The following is a 16,385-nucleotide window of genomic DNA, read 5'->3' as shown; positions in this document are numbered from 1 at the left end:
CTTTAAGGTTATTGAAAAGAAGGCTGTTACAGATTAGCTGGAAACAAGGTTTAATAATAATATGGAAAAGTAAGGACATGTTCGGGTTCTTAGAAGAAAAAAAAGTGTCTCAGAATAATGTGAAGGATAACTTTAATTCTAACAAAGGGAAGGATGTAGTATAGTGAATGATGTCGCAAGATCAGAATGACTGGATTAGACCAGGACAGGGACGGAGGATGATGACGTGTAATGCAAGAGACGAATAGAATGGAAATGAATGACAGACACGAGACAAATAAAGTCTGTTATGTTAAACACTGCTTCATCATTGATAAGACAACACAATGACTGTCATGACCAGGGATTAGCCGTCCATCATTTTGTAAGAGCACTTTCTTCATTTTGGATTGAAACTGATGAGTTGTGTTCTGTCCGTCAGGCCGGTGGATCGAGGACCACGGCGTGGTCCACAACCTGATGTTTAACACCACCACCAACCTGAAGGTCCCCATCAGACAGACACTGCTGAGGACGAAGTGGTGGGACAATGGAGTGCTGCCTCTCTGGATCACAGCTCAGAACCAGGTCAGCTGCCACCCAACCAAGATGACTGATCCATTCACACAGACTGACGACTGATCCATTCACTGGGATGCACCCAGCAAAAAGCGGGATCACTTATTTTGACTATAATTCCATCTATAAGTAACACAATGACATAATGTATGACTATTTTTGTCATGGGTGTCATGTACTTTCTGTAATAAAACATGTAAAAGCGAAAATCTTATCGGATGTGTGGCCCTGGAACAAAATCTTATCAAATGGGGATCTGTGGTATAATCTGTGTCAATTTAAGGTCCTTGACGTGAAAAGACTTGATTGACTAGATTTTTACATGAAAGATTAAAGATACTAGTGCATGTGTGCAAAGAAATAAACTGCTTTAATCAAGTTAAATAAAGTTCATTAAGGAGTAACTAAACCCCAAAACCAAATCTGTGTAAAGGCTGACATCTAATGGTAAAAACATGCGACTGAAATGGTCATCTGCTATTGGCTGATCTTTGATTGGTTGATTGATTGATTTTATTTTGGATAAAGAATAACAAAATCCAAGGGATGACATGAAAAAGTGTAAACAATTGGTCCCCTGTGGTGCCAGGTGATGATGTAATCTTGTATAGAGTGCCAAAGTATTGAAAGTCTGTATGGTACTCTATGGAAGGTGACATCAGCTGTCGAACACATGTAGGAACTGTAGTGTGTTGGTTGACAGCGCACCAATGTCACCAAACTGAATTGACTTTATGACTAACTTAATGTGAGGTTTTGTGTATTTTTCTTCCAGGGTCTGAAAACGGCATCATTCTTTTACCCGGGCGGCGCGGTGACCTATGGCGGCCAGGCAGTCAACAGGTTTCGGGTGCCTGAGCAAGGCCATCCGGACGACAACGAGACAGAGTGGAAGCAGAACATCGACACAGTGATGAACTGGTTCTCCCAGGAGGACTTCCACCTGGTGACGCTGTACTACGGAGAACCGGACAATGTGGGCCACAACGAAGGGCCGGACCACCCCAAGAGGAAGGAGATCATCCAGCAGATAGACCGCACCATCGGCTACCTGCGGGAAGCCATCGCCCACCACGGTCTGAACGACAGTCTGAATGTTGTCATCACCTCCGACCACGGCATGACCACAGTGAAGAAGCGTCCGGAGGTGGACGAGATCATTCTGAAGGATTACCTGAACCTGTTGAACCTCACCAGCTTCGAGCTCCTGGACTATGGCGGCTTCGGCATCCTAAAGCCACGGCCGGGCAAGGAGCAGGAGGTTTTCGACAAGCTGTCCAACGCGCCGAACCTGACGGTCTACAAGAAGGACGAGCTGCCCGAGGGCTTCCATCTGGCCAAGAGCGACCGGCTGCCTCCCATCCTCATTGTTGCTGATCTGGGATTCAGCCTCAATTCTGTAGGTGTCGTTTGGCTTCCAGCTATTGACTTGGTTCTCAATGTCGATCCGTGTTGCTCAACTAGAGACTGAGAACAATCTTCCAGCTTTCGGTGTTAAAACTGGGTGGAAAGAATTAGTAACTAAAAAAAACGCAATGCAGAACCAGTCCATTGTCTTTAGGGCGGCCCTTTGTGCTTGTAAACAGTTAAAACGGAATCAAATAACATAACGTTGCTCAGGACATCCATGTTCAATGTTTTAAAAAGCTCCTCCATGGCACAAAGTGATTCTCTGTATCTCCAGTTTATTTCACTACGGAGGATAATGGTGGAGAGCGTAATTTCCGGTATCTTGACAAAGGGGTGTAGATAATGATTTATTCATTTAAGTGTCATGCACTCTAGGTGCCCAACCCCCATGGGTTTACAAGACACAAGGCTTGTTAGCCACCATTCTCACCCCCGCTCAAACAACTATTTTTGACAAGAAGTTCACAGACGATAGATAGGCAGAGATCTGCAATCATCTGGGAGCTGAAACTAGCTTCAACCAAACCTTCTACACATCACCAGGATATGAATACATGTTTAGTCCTTGGCAATAAATTAAAATTAAAAGGAAAAGTTTAAGCTGCAGTGTGAATGAGGCCTAAAGGCTCAAAGCAAAGAGGTTAAATGAGAAGAAACTTGACTGATTAGTCAGCTCCGCTTGTCTATTTCTGGAGGGGCAGTTTTACCATCACACACAAAAAAGATGTAGCCAATCTATGGTAGGCAGATATGACTGCGATTTGAGTGCCAATGAGCAGAAATATTCCAAAACTAAATACACTTCACATTTGTATGGGTACGCTCGGCATGGAGCTTGTGCGTATTTACGCACGGAACACAGACTTCATAGCAGTGATATTGAGCAGCCCTCTGCTGCAAACACACACACTGCTCTGTTCCCTGTTTATCCCAGATGGGTTACTATCACATATATGACAGCCTAGCCTTGCAAACCTTGCATTACTGACAACAAATATACTGTAACGAATCGGGTATTCGTCCAAGGAACCGGAGACTTGAAGTTGGTACAAGGCTTTTATTCTTGGCTTCACAATAGCTCCTAGCAGCTAGCTTCGCTGCTAGCTCTACACCCCCGTCTGGTCAACGCTCTCTCCCAGCTTGACTGACTTCCGCCACGCGGCCGCTGGTCCCATATACCCCTTCCCCCTAGGAACACCCCCACACATATCAGTTCCTAGCTACACACGGAAACACCACAATACCCGTAATTACCTGGATCGCTACATATCCCCCACTCAACTTTAATGTCGCGCCCACGCGACACCCACAACCCACACATATTCCCCTGTACCAAAACACACCCAACACAACATTTTTCCCATCACCACATTCAATTTCCCCACCAACAGTCTTTTCTTATTACACCCCCCATAATGTCTAGTTTTCATCAGGTACTCCATAATGTCTAGTTTTCCATTAGGCACTCCATAATGTCTGGTTTACATTAGGCACTCCATAATGTCTAGTTGTCATTAGGCACTCCGTAATGTCTAGTTTTCATTATTTCCTTCTTTTTCACACATTCATTTAAATTCAACACAAGCCCCAACATTTACATTCCCTCTTTTCTCTTTACACACATTTCAATTTAACAGTAACCCCCCTGTGCCCCACAGTCATCACACGCCCCGCAGTAGCTCCGCACGTCCCCCCTCTGTTTGTCCCAGTAGCCAGATGCACGAACACGGCGGAGCGTCTCTTCCGCAGGGGGCCGCCGTCCGGCCGTCACCCGCGAGCACCGGACCGATATCCGCGTCCTCCGCCTGCCTGCGTCTCCACTCACGCCCGTCGACCTTCCAGATGGCCCTGACGTCGTCCTCCCGGTCTTGCACTCGCTCATTTTTCCGCCCCCCTCCCCCAGGGGGCGGCGCGCTGAGGGCAGCAGAGCGAACACCACCGGCATCCATCTTCCCCTCGGCTCTCCGCAGTGCAACCTTGGGGGGTGTATAGCGGTTAGGCTGGGCCGGTTCCCCCGGCGGTAACCCCCCTCGCTCACCCGGAGACACGAGCGTCGCTCTCTCGACCGTGACAACGCTGCAGATGATGTCTCTCTCTTCCCTCTGGCTGTTCCCCTGGAGCACCGTTCTCCTGTCCGTAACAACGCTCTCTTCTCCCCGGCCGCTCACACTCTCCCCAGCCTGCGTCTCACCTCCGGCCTCCACACTCTCAGTGCAGTCCCTGGCTAAGTGCTCCGGCGAACGGCAAGTCCAGCAGAGTCTCACCTGCCCGCCGCCTGCACGTCTCTCTTCTCCCGCTGTCCCCCGATCTCCGACAGCCTCTGGACACTCCCCGGCCAGGTGTCCTATCTTTCCACATAACCAGCAGGCTCCCGGTCTTTCCCAGTACCGTCGCGTTGCGTACCTGGTCTTTCCCCCGGGACCGCTGCGACACCACCTCGCTCGGTGCCCAGGCTCTTTGCATGTCCAACACAGTCTCTCTTGCGGCTCCTCCGGCCGTTCTCCACGCTGCGCCACCACCGCGCTCAGCAAGTCCACACGCTGTGTGACATCTCGTAGCACCCTCATCAGCTCCTCTGCCCAGGCAGGCGTAGCTTCCAACAGCCGTCCGACCTCTTTCAACACCCGGGCTTCCATGCCCGCCAGCATCGAGCCGAACGTCAGTATAAGGGGAGCCAGTATAAACTCCTTCTCCCCGTTCAGCAACGGCCACTCTCCGTTGCGCACCATCGCACGTGGTCTTAGCAGCTAGCAGTTAGCACCCCTGGTAGCTAACTTACTACCGCTAGGTCTCGAGCCCAAAAGCCGCACCACACACAGTCTCTTTTGCCGTTCCTTCTCTCACCCTCTCCCTTCTCGGCCGTCGCAGAGGGTTATCGATCCCACTCCTAGACACCAGTGTAATGAATCGGGTATTCGTCCAAGGAACCGGAGACTTGAAGTTGGTACAAGGCTTTTATTCTTGGCTTCACAATAGCTCCTAGCAGCTAGCTTCGCTGCTAGCTCTACACACCCGTCTGGTCAACGCTCTCTCCCAGCTTGACTGACTTCCGCCACGCGGCCGCTGGTCCCATATACCCCTTCCCCCTAGGAACACCCCCACACATATCAGTTCCTAGCTACACACGGAAACACCACAATACCCGTAATTACCTGGATCGCTACAATACAAAACTACTAAATCAATTTGGCTTTAATTATTCTATTCAACATCCAACAGCAGAGCAGAGGCTATAACGACAAGTCACGTGACAGCTGCAATAGTCTACAGAATACAGTGAACGGCGCACTGTCCAATTCTCATCCATATCCAAACAAACATGTCAGACAGCTCCAGTAGTGTGTATACAGTGTACGGCGCACTGTCCATTAGCCTATGTGAAAAAAGCATTTCAGCTCCACACACAAATATTGACTCACCAATGCAGGTCACTTGAACAGGAATGTAGCGCGCCGGTTCTTTGCGTGAGCAAACCTCTCGATGACTTTACTGTTGAAATCCACCTTTCCCTGAATAAACTCATTTTCAATGGAAAGCATGTCTTAATCCTTTTCAATGTTGAAAAGTTCCTCTCAGATTCGGCAGATGTCATGGGGGAGTTCCAATTTATCTACTATGTACTAAACCGCACAGACAACAAATAATCTACACGATTCATTGTAGTTGTAGCTAGTAGCTTAATAAAACTCACTTCAGTATTAGCTAGCTAGCGGCAATGTACTGGTCTGATTTAGCATTCGTTTGTTTATCTTCTCCTCGTCACATGACATTTCGCGGCCAGTCCGGCCACACCTGTTGGGCGGAGTTCATGTCAGGAGTTCACAGGTGGCATCATCATCTCTGCCCCTTTACCCAATATCAAATCGGCAGGGACCAACAATGTCACGTGGTTGTTTCTATGGCAACGGTGGGTCAGAGCGCCAGCCTGCCCCATATGCAGGAAATGCACCACGCTGCGCTAGCAGATAGTCCAGGCATTTTACGCAAATATGTGGGTCAACCTCACACTAATTGCAACAAAACCAAACTCAACTGATTTTGTATCCTCAATATGTCCTCAATGAAGGTGAAGGAAAAAAAGGGTTAAGGAAATGTATGAAGGGAAAGTTTTGAAAATGACCTAAATATGATGGTAGCCTATGGAAGCCTTTTTTTTTTTTTTTTTTATGTGCCATAAATCTCATCACTTATATCCTGTATGTGTTTTTTGCTTCAAGGAGAAAATAAAAATAATAAATAAATAAATAAAAAAAAATGTTAAAAAATAAATAAATAAACGTTTTTGGTAGCATCATATAGGTCATTTTCAAAAATGTCCCTTCATACATTTCCTTAACACTTTTTTTCCTTCATTGAGGACATATTGAGGATACAAAATCAGTTGAGTTTGGTTTTGTTGCAATTAGTGTGAGGTCAAGTGACATTTTTACTGGACTAAGAGCCAAACACACAGAAACAGACACACACACTAAGGAAATTACTCCAAAACAGCACTATACGATTGTGAGTAAAGTTTATTTATATAGACACCACATTCACAGTTGAATCACTACTTTGTATTCAATATAAAATTCGATTTTCCACAACAGTCAGTCAGATGTAATGAGCTTCTTGCACCGCACCACAGCGCCATCTGGTGGGGCACTGCCCCACTTGCCCCTAATGTAAAATCGCCACTGCTAGAGACCAGACAATTGTCCAAGTCCCTCTGATCCGAGTCCCAAGCGAGTCTCAAGTCAATTGGTCCCGAGTCTCAAGCAAGTCCCAAGTATTTCCTTTTGTCGGCAAGTCAAGTCAAGTCAAGTCACAATGTTAATTCAAGTCAAGTCTCGAGTCGAGTCATAGGTTATGTCAAGTCAAGTCGAGTCAAAGATTGTCAATTCAAGCCCCTCACAAGTCGAGTCGCGTCACAGGTTATGTCAAGTCGAGTCACAGGTTAGAAAAAATGACAAGGCAGAGATTATTTAGGCTGCGGACGTGCGCGTTCACGTGAATACGTGCTTGTTGCCAAGCAACACACTTCTCTCAGACGAGCTCGAGACAGCTGACAGACAGCTCCAATTCAGCTCAAACTTATAGAGTTGTATTCAAAGCATAGAAACGTTCTCACAGCTCAATTTAACAGCGCCAACACAAACACACAGAAACCAGATGCATGGAATTTGATCACAAGTGCGATCAGTAGGGGAGAGTGGGGTGAGTTGTGCCACTTTTTACTTGAGGTGTCTTTAAAGTGAGGGCATGACAGTAATGCCTCCAACTACAATATGTAAATATATTTCAGGATGTTGTGCACTACTGGGAACACTCCCTTTGGATCTTAAATAAACTGTTAAAAAAATATGGCTATTCTTAAAAAAGTGGTCTCTTGGCACAACTTGCCCCCGGTGCGGGGTAAGTTGTGCCTTTGGAGAGAATACGTTGGGGTAAATTGTGCCATTGATTACTGAAGTAAAACAGAACATTTTCATCTCATATACTGTAATGCTATATGAAAGCAAGACAAAATAAAGATAACACTAAAGTCCAGTGTACTATAACAGGGTTAAACAAGGCTAAACGGTAGCAGCAGTTGACCTACATATTTAACATTTTCAGAAATAAAAATTATGTTAAAAATGAACAAAATCAACTATCACAGAGCCAGGCTACACTTACAATACTGCAATATTCTTCAACAAGGTCTATTTAAACATTTAAGAACAAAATGAAATAAAATTTCACTAAATCAACTGCAACTGCACTGGCACAACTTAACCCAGGCCTTTTGGCACAAATCACCCCATCCCCACCATTTTAACAAACTTGTATCATATAGCTGGTTTGGAGCTAACATCATGCTAACAGCATAGCCTCATATTGTAGCTTACTAAAACACTAACACATGTGTGAAATGTTTTCAAGCTTGTCTATAATTGTTCAGACACAACAATCAATAAACCTTGATCATAAAAATTTTACTTTGAGAGGCAAAAAACAGTTTTTTTAACTTAAATGTGCTTAGCTCTTGTGCCATCTGCCTCCCTTCTTTGCAGAGTGAGTAAAATGGATGCCTCGTCAAAAATGTGTGGTCAGATGACCAATTTCTTCTATGGTTTTCTAGATACAAGGGGTGGCACAACTTCCCCACTGGCACAACTCACCCCACTCTCCCCTACTGAATGCGATGGCAGACTGCGCACTGTGGGCAGTTGACGAAGTCAGGAAGAAATGGAAAGATCTTCCGACGCATCAGCTTTTAAAACCCCGCCGACGAGCGGAGGTCCTGCGCCCAAAACGTCTATTTACAGCACATATCGATTGATATTTTTGGAGAAGTTTCCGGCCGCATCACGCGCAGATCAAGATGAGACAGCTGTCAGTGAGTAGGCCTTGGGTGTAAATTTTACGCCTGCTCCATACCCAGGCGCAGCGCATACAGGGCTTACATGGTGCACTAGTCATAAAATTAAGTTAGTCGTAACTTTGAGTTCTACATCGGACGTAGCGTTACACCTAGGCGTACGCCCAGCTGGTGCACTCGGCTGATCTTGTCACAAGTCCGAGTCGAGTTTCGAGTCATTTTCTTCCAAGTCCGAGTCGAGTTTCAAGTATTTACCTTCCAAGTCCGAGTCGAGTCGGAAGTCGTCAAATTTGCGACTCGAGTCGACTCGAGTCCGAGTCCCTATGACTCGAGTCCAATTGTCTGCTAGAGACATTTACAATAGGAGTTTGTGGTTATTCACTTATCTGAAAGTGGTTCCATTACATTAGACTACATTTAGATTTACATCAACATTTCCATTTTAGTAATTTATTATCTGGCACGTATCAAGAAAGACTTCCAATAGCTGCAAGATCATTCCAAAATCAGCAACATTAGCCTACATGCAGCCCATAGTAAGGAGATCAAACATCCGAGAAGCATGACGTACAAAGAGAGGAGGATGTGAGTGATATCTGCCTGGAATTTGAAACGTAAATGTTTGCGATTGTTTTGTTTGTCTGATTTCCGAACAGAGATTCATCGTCTATGTCAACAAAGGCGATCACGGCTACCATAACGGAGAGATGGACATGAAGACCATCTTCAGAGCCTTCGGACCCAACTTCAAGAGGAACTTCCTGTCAGAGCCGTTCGACAGCATCCACATCTACCCCCTACTGTGCAAACTGCTGCAGGTGGAGCCCGCGCCGCACAATGGGACGCTGGCTGAGACAGAGGCCATGCTGCAGCTGACCAGTGGTAACTCAATGTACCACACACAGTATCCAAAAACACCTGTCTGTTATTTTATTCCAATAAACTATCGCTTGTTATGCCGGGAAAGCTACCTGTGCTAGCGGATAATTGTGGTAACTGGGGCTACTTGTGCTAACTTGGTTAAAGTACAAGCGGTAGGGAATAAAAAATACATATTTTCATAACTTACCACCTTCCTCGCTGACTTTTTTCCAAGGTCTCTTTTTGTTGCCTTTGTAATCTTGCTGCATGAATTTGCAAATAACACACCTTGACGGTGCATGCCCACTAGTGTATAAGAATAACACACCTTGACGGTGCATGCCCACTAGTGTATACGAATAACACACCTTGACGGTGCATGTCCACTAGTGTATACGCCATCTGATTATTGGTGACAAAAAGCCGCCCCCATTCATTGTGAATTGGATGCGACTGATTCACTGCAAAAAGCATGCTGGGATACCTGGCGACACTGACCAGCTTGCATTGTGACAAATTCATTATTCAAATGGATAGACAGCCATTCAGCCAATCAAGCTGCAGCACCAAGCATGACTCTATATGAAAAAAAAGGCGTATAGAGGGCATAGACCAGAACTGCATCGCGTCTTCAAGCGCCCAGCTCCAAGGCCGCGCCCCTTTTTAGGGGAAACCCACCATAGTAAATGACGGTACAAGAAGCCGAAACCACTTCAAACAAACTATTTAAAACGGTTTAATTTGATAGAGATATGCTGAAGAGTTGCTGTGTTGTTATAGTTTCACTAACAATAAAAAAAACAAAAAACCGGTCTGCGATAGGGTAGGCGTGACACCGTCAATGTGGACGATGCATGTAACCTGGTGGAAACTGGATACAGCGTTCATATAAGGCAAGTACCTCGTGTCGATGTATCTTGCGCATTCTATGGCCGGCCGAGTTGAAATATATTGTCATGTCATGGTGTCTTTGGGTCATTTATAAAGGAAATTAATTCTGTTATTTTTCTATAGATGTTTTGGGTACTGCTATTTTACATTGAAGTCAACGCGAGTGGCTTGTGTTATCCCCTAAAAAGGGGTGCGGCCTTCAAGTTTTGCAAATTACCCGGATGTGCTGTTCTGGTCTATAGGCTGTAAGAACTACAACCGTCCCCAGTTCCTGCAGTGTGGACACAATCAAAATGGAGGGGTTCCTTCAACTGTTCTTATAACTATGAAAAATTAAAACGCCTTTTGTCCGTTTCAGTGAGGACCAGAGATGGAAAGAGTAGTGACAAATCCTACTCAAGTACATGTATTGTTACTGTAGTGAAAATTGACTCAAGTACAAGTACAAGTAGTCCAGGAAATTATTCAAGTAAGAGTGGAAACAAGTAGCCGATTTACCTAAGCTGTTCCTGTCGAGCTAGAGCTGCTAGAAGCAGCAATATCACAATCAGATACATGCATTTAGCTATCAGCAGTGTCAAATGAAACTGAGATTTCTGAACTAATTGGATGATGGGGATCACTACAATCATCTACACCTGTCTAATTCAATTAGCCAGTCTTGAGCGTAGAGCCACCAGTTTGGGTGCCCTGAATGCGTATGTGATTCTGGACCTGTTAGCAAGCAGTCCCAAATCTACTGCACTGTTTTCATGCAAAACAAAAATCTGAATTTACTCATTTACTCAGTGTACAGAGAGGAAGGTCGGCTGTAGGACGTTAGCAGATCTTGTCGACATCCTGAAGAACCGCATAGCTGATGGAACTGGTCACGTCATTCTGGTGTAGCCCATATTTTAGTTTTGCAAATAAAGTATTTTTTCTGATAAACGAAGTTGTGAAATGTACTGAGAAACATCACATACGCTGTCTATTATATAAAGTAAGCTATATATACACAGAAACACAAATACTGGTAGGCTACTGTAGCTAGACACACTCAGCTATAAAGTAGATAAATCAAATGTTACAATGGACAACAGACCAGAGAATAGTGGCCAAGAGACATGGATGAAGTCATATCAACTTTATTGGTGTACAGAAGATTGCAGACAGCAAAGCAAACATCAAAACATCAAAGATGATGTAACATGTATTATACAGGTTTGCTATAAAAGCACCATTTCTCCATCTCAAATATCATAATCGTGGGTCCACTTGTTTTCTATCTTGACTATCGTCAGCTCTATCCTCTGGATGACTGGCACCTTGGAAATCAGACAAATGGAAATGTGTTTAGTATTCATTTGAATCATCTATTTTGTAGCTGCTAGATATCAAGGCAGGGTTCCTCCACATTGTCATGAATTAGATACTTTTACCAAACCTTGATTTGTTTGGAAGGTGTTACAGCTATTTTCTAATGTAACGTTGCTTAGTGAGACAGAATAGAAAAACAAACTGCTAACATTAGCGATTAGCGAAGCTAGCTTTTCTCCATGGCCTTTCTAAGTGTTTACATTACTATACCGTTCTGCGTCATAGTGACAGCAACTGGACGTAATTATAACAGAAAATGCATGCGAAATTTGTAATGGGAAGTAAGTAACGTTATGTCATGCATGTCAACTTGTCACCAGAATGTCTGTGTATAAGTTATACATGAACGACAACCTAATCAAATCCAGCAACAGGCCACACTAGCAGTGTAAAGTCATTTGAATAGCCGTGAAAAGCAACAGTTAGCCAACTAGTTATTACAACATTCCCAGAACAAATTCACAATATCGATAACAACTTGTACATTTCGCTATCATGCGTAATGTTACTGAAATGGGACATGCAAAAGCTATAACGTTACTTACACATGAGGTGAACTAACGCCAGCTCCGAGTCACTTTGCAGGCCAGATATAGCTGCTCGTAGGGCTCTCCATCTAGTGAAAGCCAGACCAGCAAGGTTGACTCTGGTCTGAGATCTTTCTTTTCGGCGGCGATTTGGCTAAAGTATGCGGTTTCTAAGGTGGATGAGTGTCCCTCGACATAAATAAGTCCCTGGAATGCCCGCATCAGGCGTCCGCCATCTTGGTCTACTAAATTCTGTTTTTGGCTGTGGGCTGGGAGGGGCTCACTAGCTCGGCCTCTCCAGGGAGGGATTTCTATGTAAACAGATCACGCCCATTCGGGCGCCCTGGAGAAAGGATTGCTGGCTATCACAACACAGGGAGGGGGCGTGGCTTAGTTGTAAACACAGAAATGAATCACTGTAAGTCCTCAACATATACAAGGTAGTGGTTTGGTGATATTTAATAGTGCAGAATCCTACACATAGTGCCTTTAAAAGTACTCAAGTAGAATATCTATTACAATTAGTCAAGTAAAAGTATAGCAGTATACTTAAAGTATACACACAAAAACTACTCAAGTAGCCAACTTGTACTTTCCACCTCTGGACTACTTTATGAATGAAGCCAGTAGGCTAACTGTCTCTCTCTCTCTGTGTGTCTCTCTTTCTCAGGAGTGACAGCAGGACGTGTGTCTGTCAGTCTGTTGGTGTGGGTGGTTGTCTACAGTTTGTCAGCGCTGTAGCTGCAGCAGATCCAGGATCAGAGGTTTTCACCAGACAACAGAGACTTGTTCTGCTGGAAAGTCCCTGACTGACACACAGCTGATCACTGAAGCTGTGGGGCAGTGTCTTGATTTTGGAGTGAACTGAATTAAAAATATGTCAAGATTTTAAAATCTCTCTCTGGTTTAGACATTGTTGGTGTTATTTAACCTACACATGATGCTTAATTATGACACGCTGTTTTTTATACGGATTAGTATTAGGATTTTTTACAGATTTTGTTGAACCTACTGGTTTATCCAGTAAATGTATCAATGTTATATCAGTGTTAAATCTGTTTACTGTATATAATACTGTAATATTTGTGAAATAAATTAGTGAGCACGTTTTTTCCCTATCACTACAAATATTGGACTGTCTATTTTGTAAAATGAAATACATAACAGTAGAGCCAAACTAAAGATTTTTTTTTCTTTTTTTCTTTCTTTGGGGGGGGGGGGGGTCGAGTGAGATGTTATATGGTCTCTCTGATTCTAAATATATCTGAATTGCTTGGTTTGACCCAGTAAAACTATTATTATGAGCATTTTACCAAATGCAGATGAGGAAATGAATGGCGGATAAAATCCCTTGGTTTGTTTGATGAACGCGGAAGAGGGCGTGACTTTGGCTCTTTATAGAGACATGGCTCTCACTGATCCATGTAGGATATTTCATTTGAAATGATAAGGGAGCTTTCTCACAGCTTGTTGGAACCTGGAGCTGAACTAGTGCTGAGGATCACCACTGATTCCCTGAACCCATTCCATTCCCACTCGCAAGTATCCATTCAGTTAGGGCTATTTTACTCTCAATTGCCAGACTATCTCCACACTTCATTTCCTAGGCTATTATAGGCTAGGGTAGGCTATTATGCTGTTAATTGTACAGGGTTAGGGTTAGTTAATTGTACATGGAACCCTCTAACCTGGTGCCTTATTAAAAAATATTCATGTTTACATTAATAATTTACCCCAAAGAAGTGACATTATTGTACTTTTTAAGCAGTGCAGCCGCTTCTACTATAAGTGACTATGTGTGTTAGAGCATGAGATGTGTGCAAAGAGATGTGTGTGGGCAAGATGTGTGGCCTAGGGCCCGCCCCCAGCTATCTGGTCTGCACAGAGACACAGGCATAGAGGCAGTGAGAGAGAGCATCTCGTCTCAAGCAGGGATGGGCAACGAATTTTGAATTTTTTATTATCAAGATCGATTTTTATTATTGAAAGTCGAAAATCTTTTTTTAAATGAATTATATATTTTTATTTTTTTACCTGCGCCTGTCTCTTAGAATGACACCGTTTCATGTGACATTGCCATAGGAGCTGCGCAGTGCCAGTGCGCACTGGAGCAGAACGGCTCTACGCTCAGCTGACAGCAGCAGTGCAACACCCAGTAGCTCTAGAAATGCTAGAAATGTAGTAGAGATGGTCTTAAACCAGGGATGTCAGAGATACCGCCCGCGGGCCGGATCCGGCCCACGGGCAGGTTTCATCCGGCCCGCGAGATGTTTTGGAATATATTAAAAAAAAAAGAAAAAAAGGGGGGGGTATTTTATTTTATTTTTTATTATTATTATTATTATTAAATTCGCACCCCATTATCATGAACTACGTGTGGCTAATAAGCAAGCTAAGAGTTAATTCATAAGTTAATTAACCTGCACTACAAGGAAGTATGTCAGTAGGTCATCAGGTGTAAACAAAGCCGCCATGATGCCACGCTGGAATTGAATCGCGCATTCGGCTACCTACCAAAAAACAAAGGAATCAACAAGATGCTGTCGAAAAAGAGAAAGGTTGACACGGAATGCAGGCAGTTTCAAGAGAAATGGAAAGAGCAGTATTTCTTTTGTTAAGTAAATGGATAAATGAGTCGAATTGATTTTAGTAAAAAAAGAAATCCGGCCCCCATGAGGTCTCAGTTGAACAAATCCGGCCCTCTACCTAATATGAGTCTGACACCCCTGTCTTAAACGGTCTATATTACAGCAACACTCAGCCACAAGGAAAAGGTTTCAAGGCTTGTTTGCATGAAGAAAAGCTGAAATTCTGTCTACTGTTCACCGAGCCATCTTGGCGCTACGCTATTTATTTATTTTTTACACATTTATTTACATAATAAGAAAATACAGGTTCACAACATAGAGGTTACAAGACAAATGCAAAGGCCATTCAACAAAACATACAGAAAATACAAAAAGAAAAGAAAAAAAGGAGGCATACGAGAGACTAGATAAGGTTACAAAACAAAACAAAACAAAACATGAATATGGTTTATCTGTATGAAATGCAATGTTCTTCAAATGAGAAGTCAGTCCAGTATCGTTTCTCCAAAGTGAGGTTTATTCTCAAAAAGTAGCATGATACAGATGATAGATTCTGTGAGAGCAGAAGGATGCTCTCACAGAAGGCGACGCATGTGTGTAAAAGCCCCCAACAGTGTCTTAGTGAAGCCCTGTTTTATACACTCTTGGTCAGTCAAAACACATTTTCCTGGCAAGAATGTCACTTAGCTCATCGTGTCATCGTGACCTGGCTCTACTGCTTCAGGACAAAACGATTCAACAGAATATTGCTCAATGCTCAGAGACACAGTCTCTGAGATGATCGGAGTCTCCGGAGATGATCCTCCAAACATAATTTTTGGCCTTCAGTGTTATTTCCCAATCTTATGGAACATCAATTTGATGAATGACCATATTTTCCCAAAAACATATTGACGACAAACTGGTTGAGCAATCTGGTTATACAACATGCTCAATAGACTTTATACAACATCTCATCATTGTTTTTTCACAAACCGGAGGACCACCAAAACAGGGTGCAAACCAACTCTACACCCACAAGGGTGAGCCTGAGAGCAGGTCACTGGGGGCTGGGTTTACCCAGGCTACAAACCGGCCGTATTCCTAAAGATTCTTAGTGCAAAGAGTTGCTCCTAGTGGCCAAATTCTAAGAAAATTCTTAGAATCATGATGTTTTCCCCTAAAAGTGAAGAGTGGATCCTAGTAAAGATAAAAGGTATTCCTAAAGAATACTAGCTCTTAAGAGAGCTCCTAAGGTGAGATCAGTTAAGAGCAGAGAAGAGGACTTTCAAGAGGCTTAGGAGTTCCCTAAGCAGAGGAGAAAATGGCGGAAAGAAGAGGCAGGAGAGATATTCTCCAAACACTGGATGACAGTGAATTAATTAAACGCAGTGTTGGGCAGTAGCTTGCTACAAGTAGTGAAGCTACATAGCTTAACTACATTTCTCAGTAGCTTGGTGGTAGCTTCACTACTTTTGAACCAAGTAGCTTTTTCAGTAGCTAAGCTATTTATAGACCCAAGTAGCTTGTAGCTTCCCGCAAAAGCTACAAGCTACTCGCCAGAGAAAATCCATGAGCAAAGCACGCAGTGGAGATTTCTGCTTAAACAGGAGGAGACATTGCATATGTCAAGTGTGCCTGTGTAGCCAATAAAGCACTTCCAGTTCCATTATGACGGACAACAAGACAGTGTTGTTGTTTCATCCTTGCTTTTTAGCATCCTTTCCTCTCTTGCAGCAAGACCAGGCACTACTCTGCCTCTGACTGGGTTGGGTTTAGGCATTGAAGACTGACGATTGGTTAAGGGTAGGGCAAAATATGTCACATCAGCAACAAACTTTGAAAGATGGCAGAGCCAGAGGGAGCCAC

At 43.8% G+C, this 16,385-nt stretch overlaps 1 protein-coding gene across 1 annotated transcript in view; it reads left to right on the top strand.

Moving 5' to 3' along the window:
- LOC310791730 (ectonucleotide pyrophosphatase/phosphodiesterase family member 7) overlaps positions 1-16,385 on the top strand; it is a gene marked incomplete at both ends in the record, with an annotated part of 53,785 nt that overhangs the window by 35,651 nt on the left and 1,749 nt on the right. The window contains 3 exons of the mRNA XM_083653384.1: positions 422-567; positions 1,334-1,957; positions 8,968-9,193. Coding sequence (XP_083509510.1) covers positions 422-567; positions 1,334-1,957; positions 8,968-9,193 — 996 coding nt within the window. The remainder of the gene's footprint in view (positions 1-421; positions 568-1,333; positions 1,958-8,967; positions 9,194-16,385) is intronic.

Source organism: Poromitra crassiceps, assembly GCF_964638095.1.
Source record: "Poromitra crassiceps genome assembly, chromosome: 1".
Lineage (NCBI taxonomy): Eukaryota > Metazoa > Chordata > Actinopteri > Beryciformes > Melamphaidae > Poromitra > Poromitra crassiceps.
Note: the sequence above shows the minus strand (reverse complement) of the source record. Positions and strands in the feature narration are given on the sequence as shown.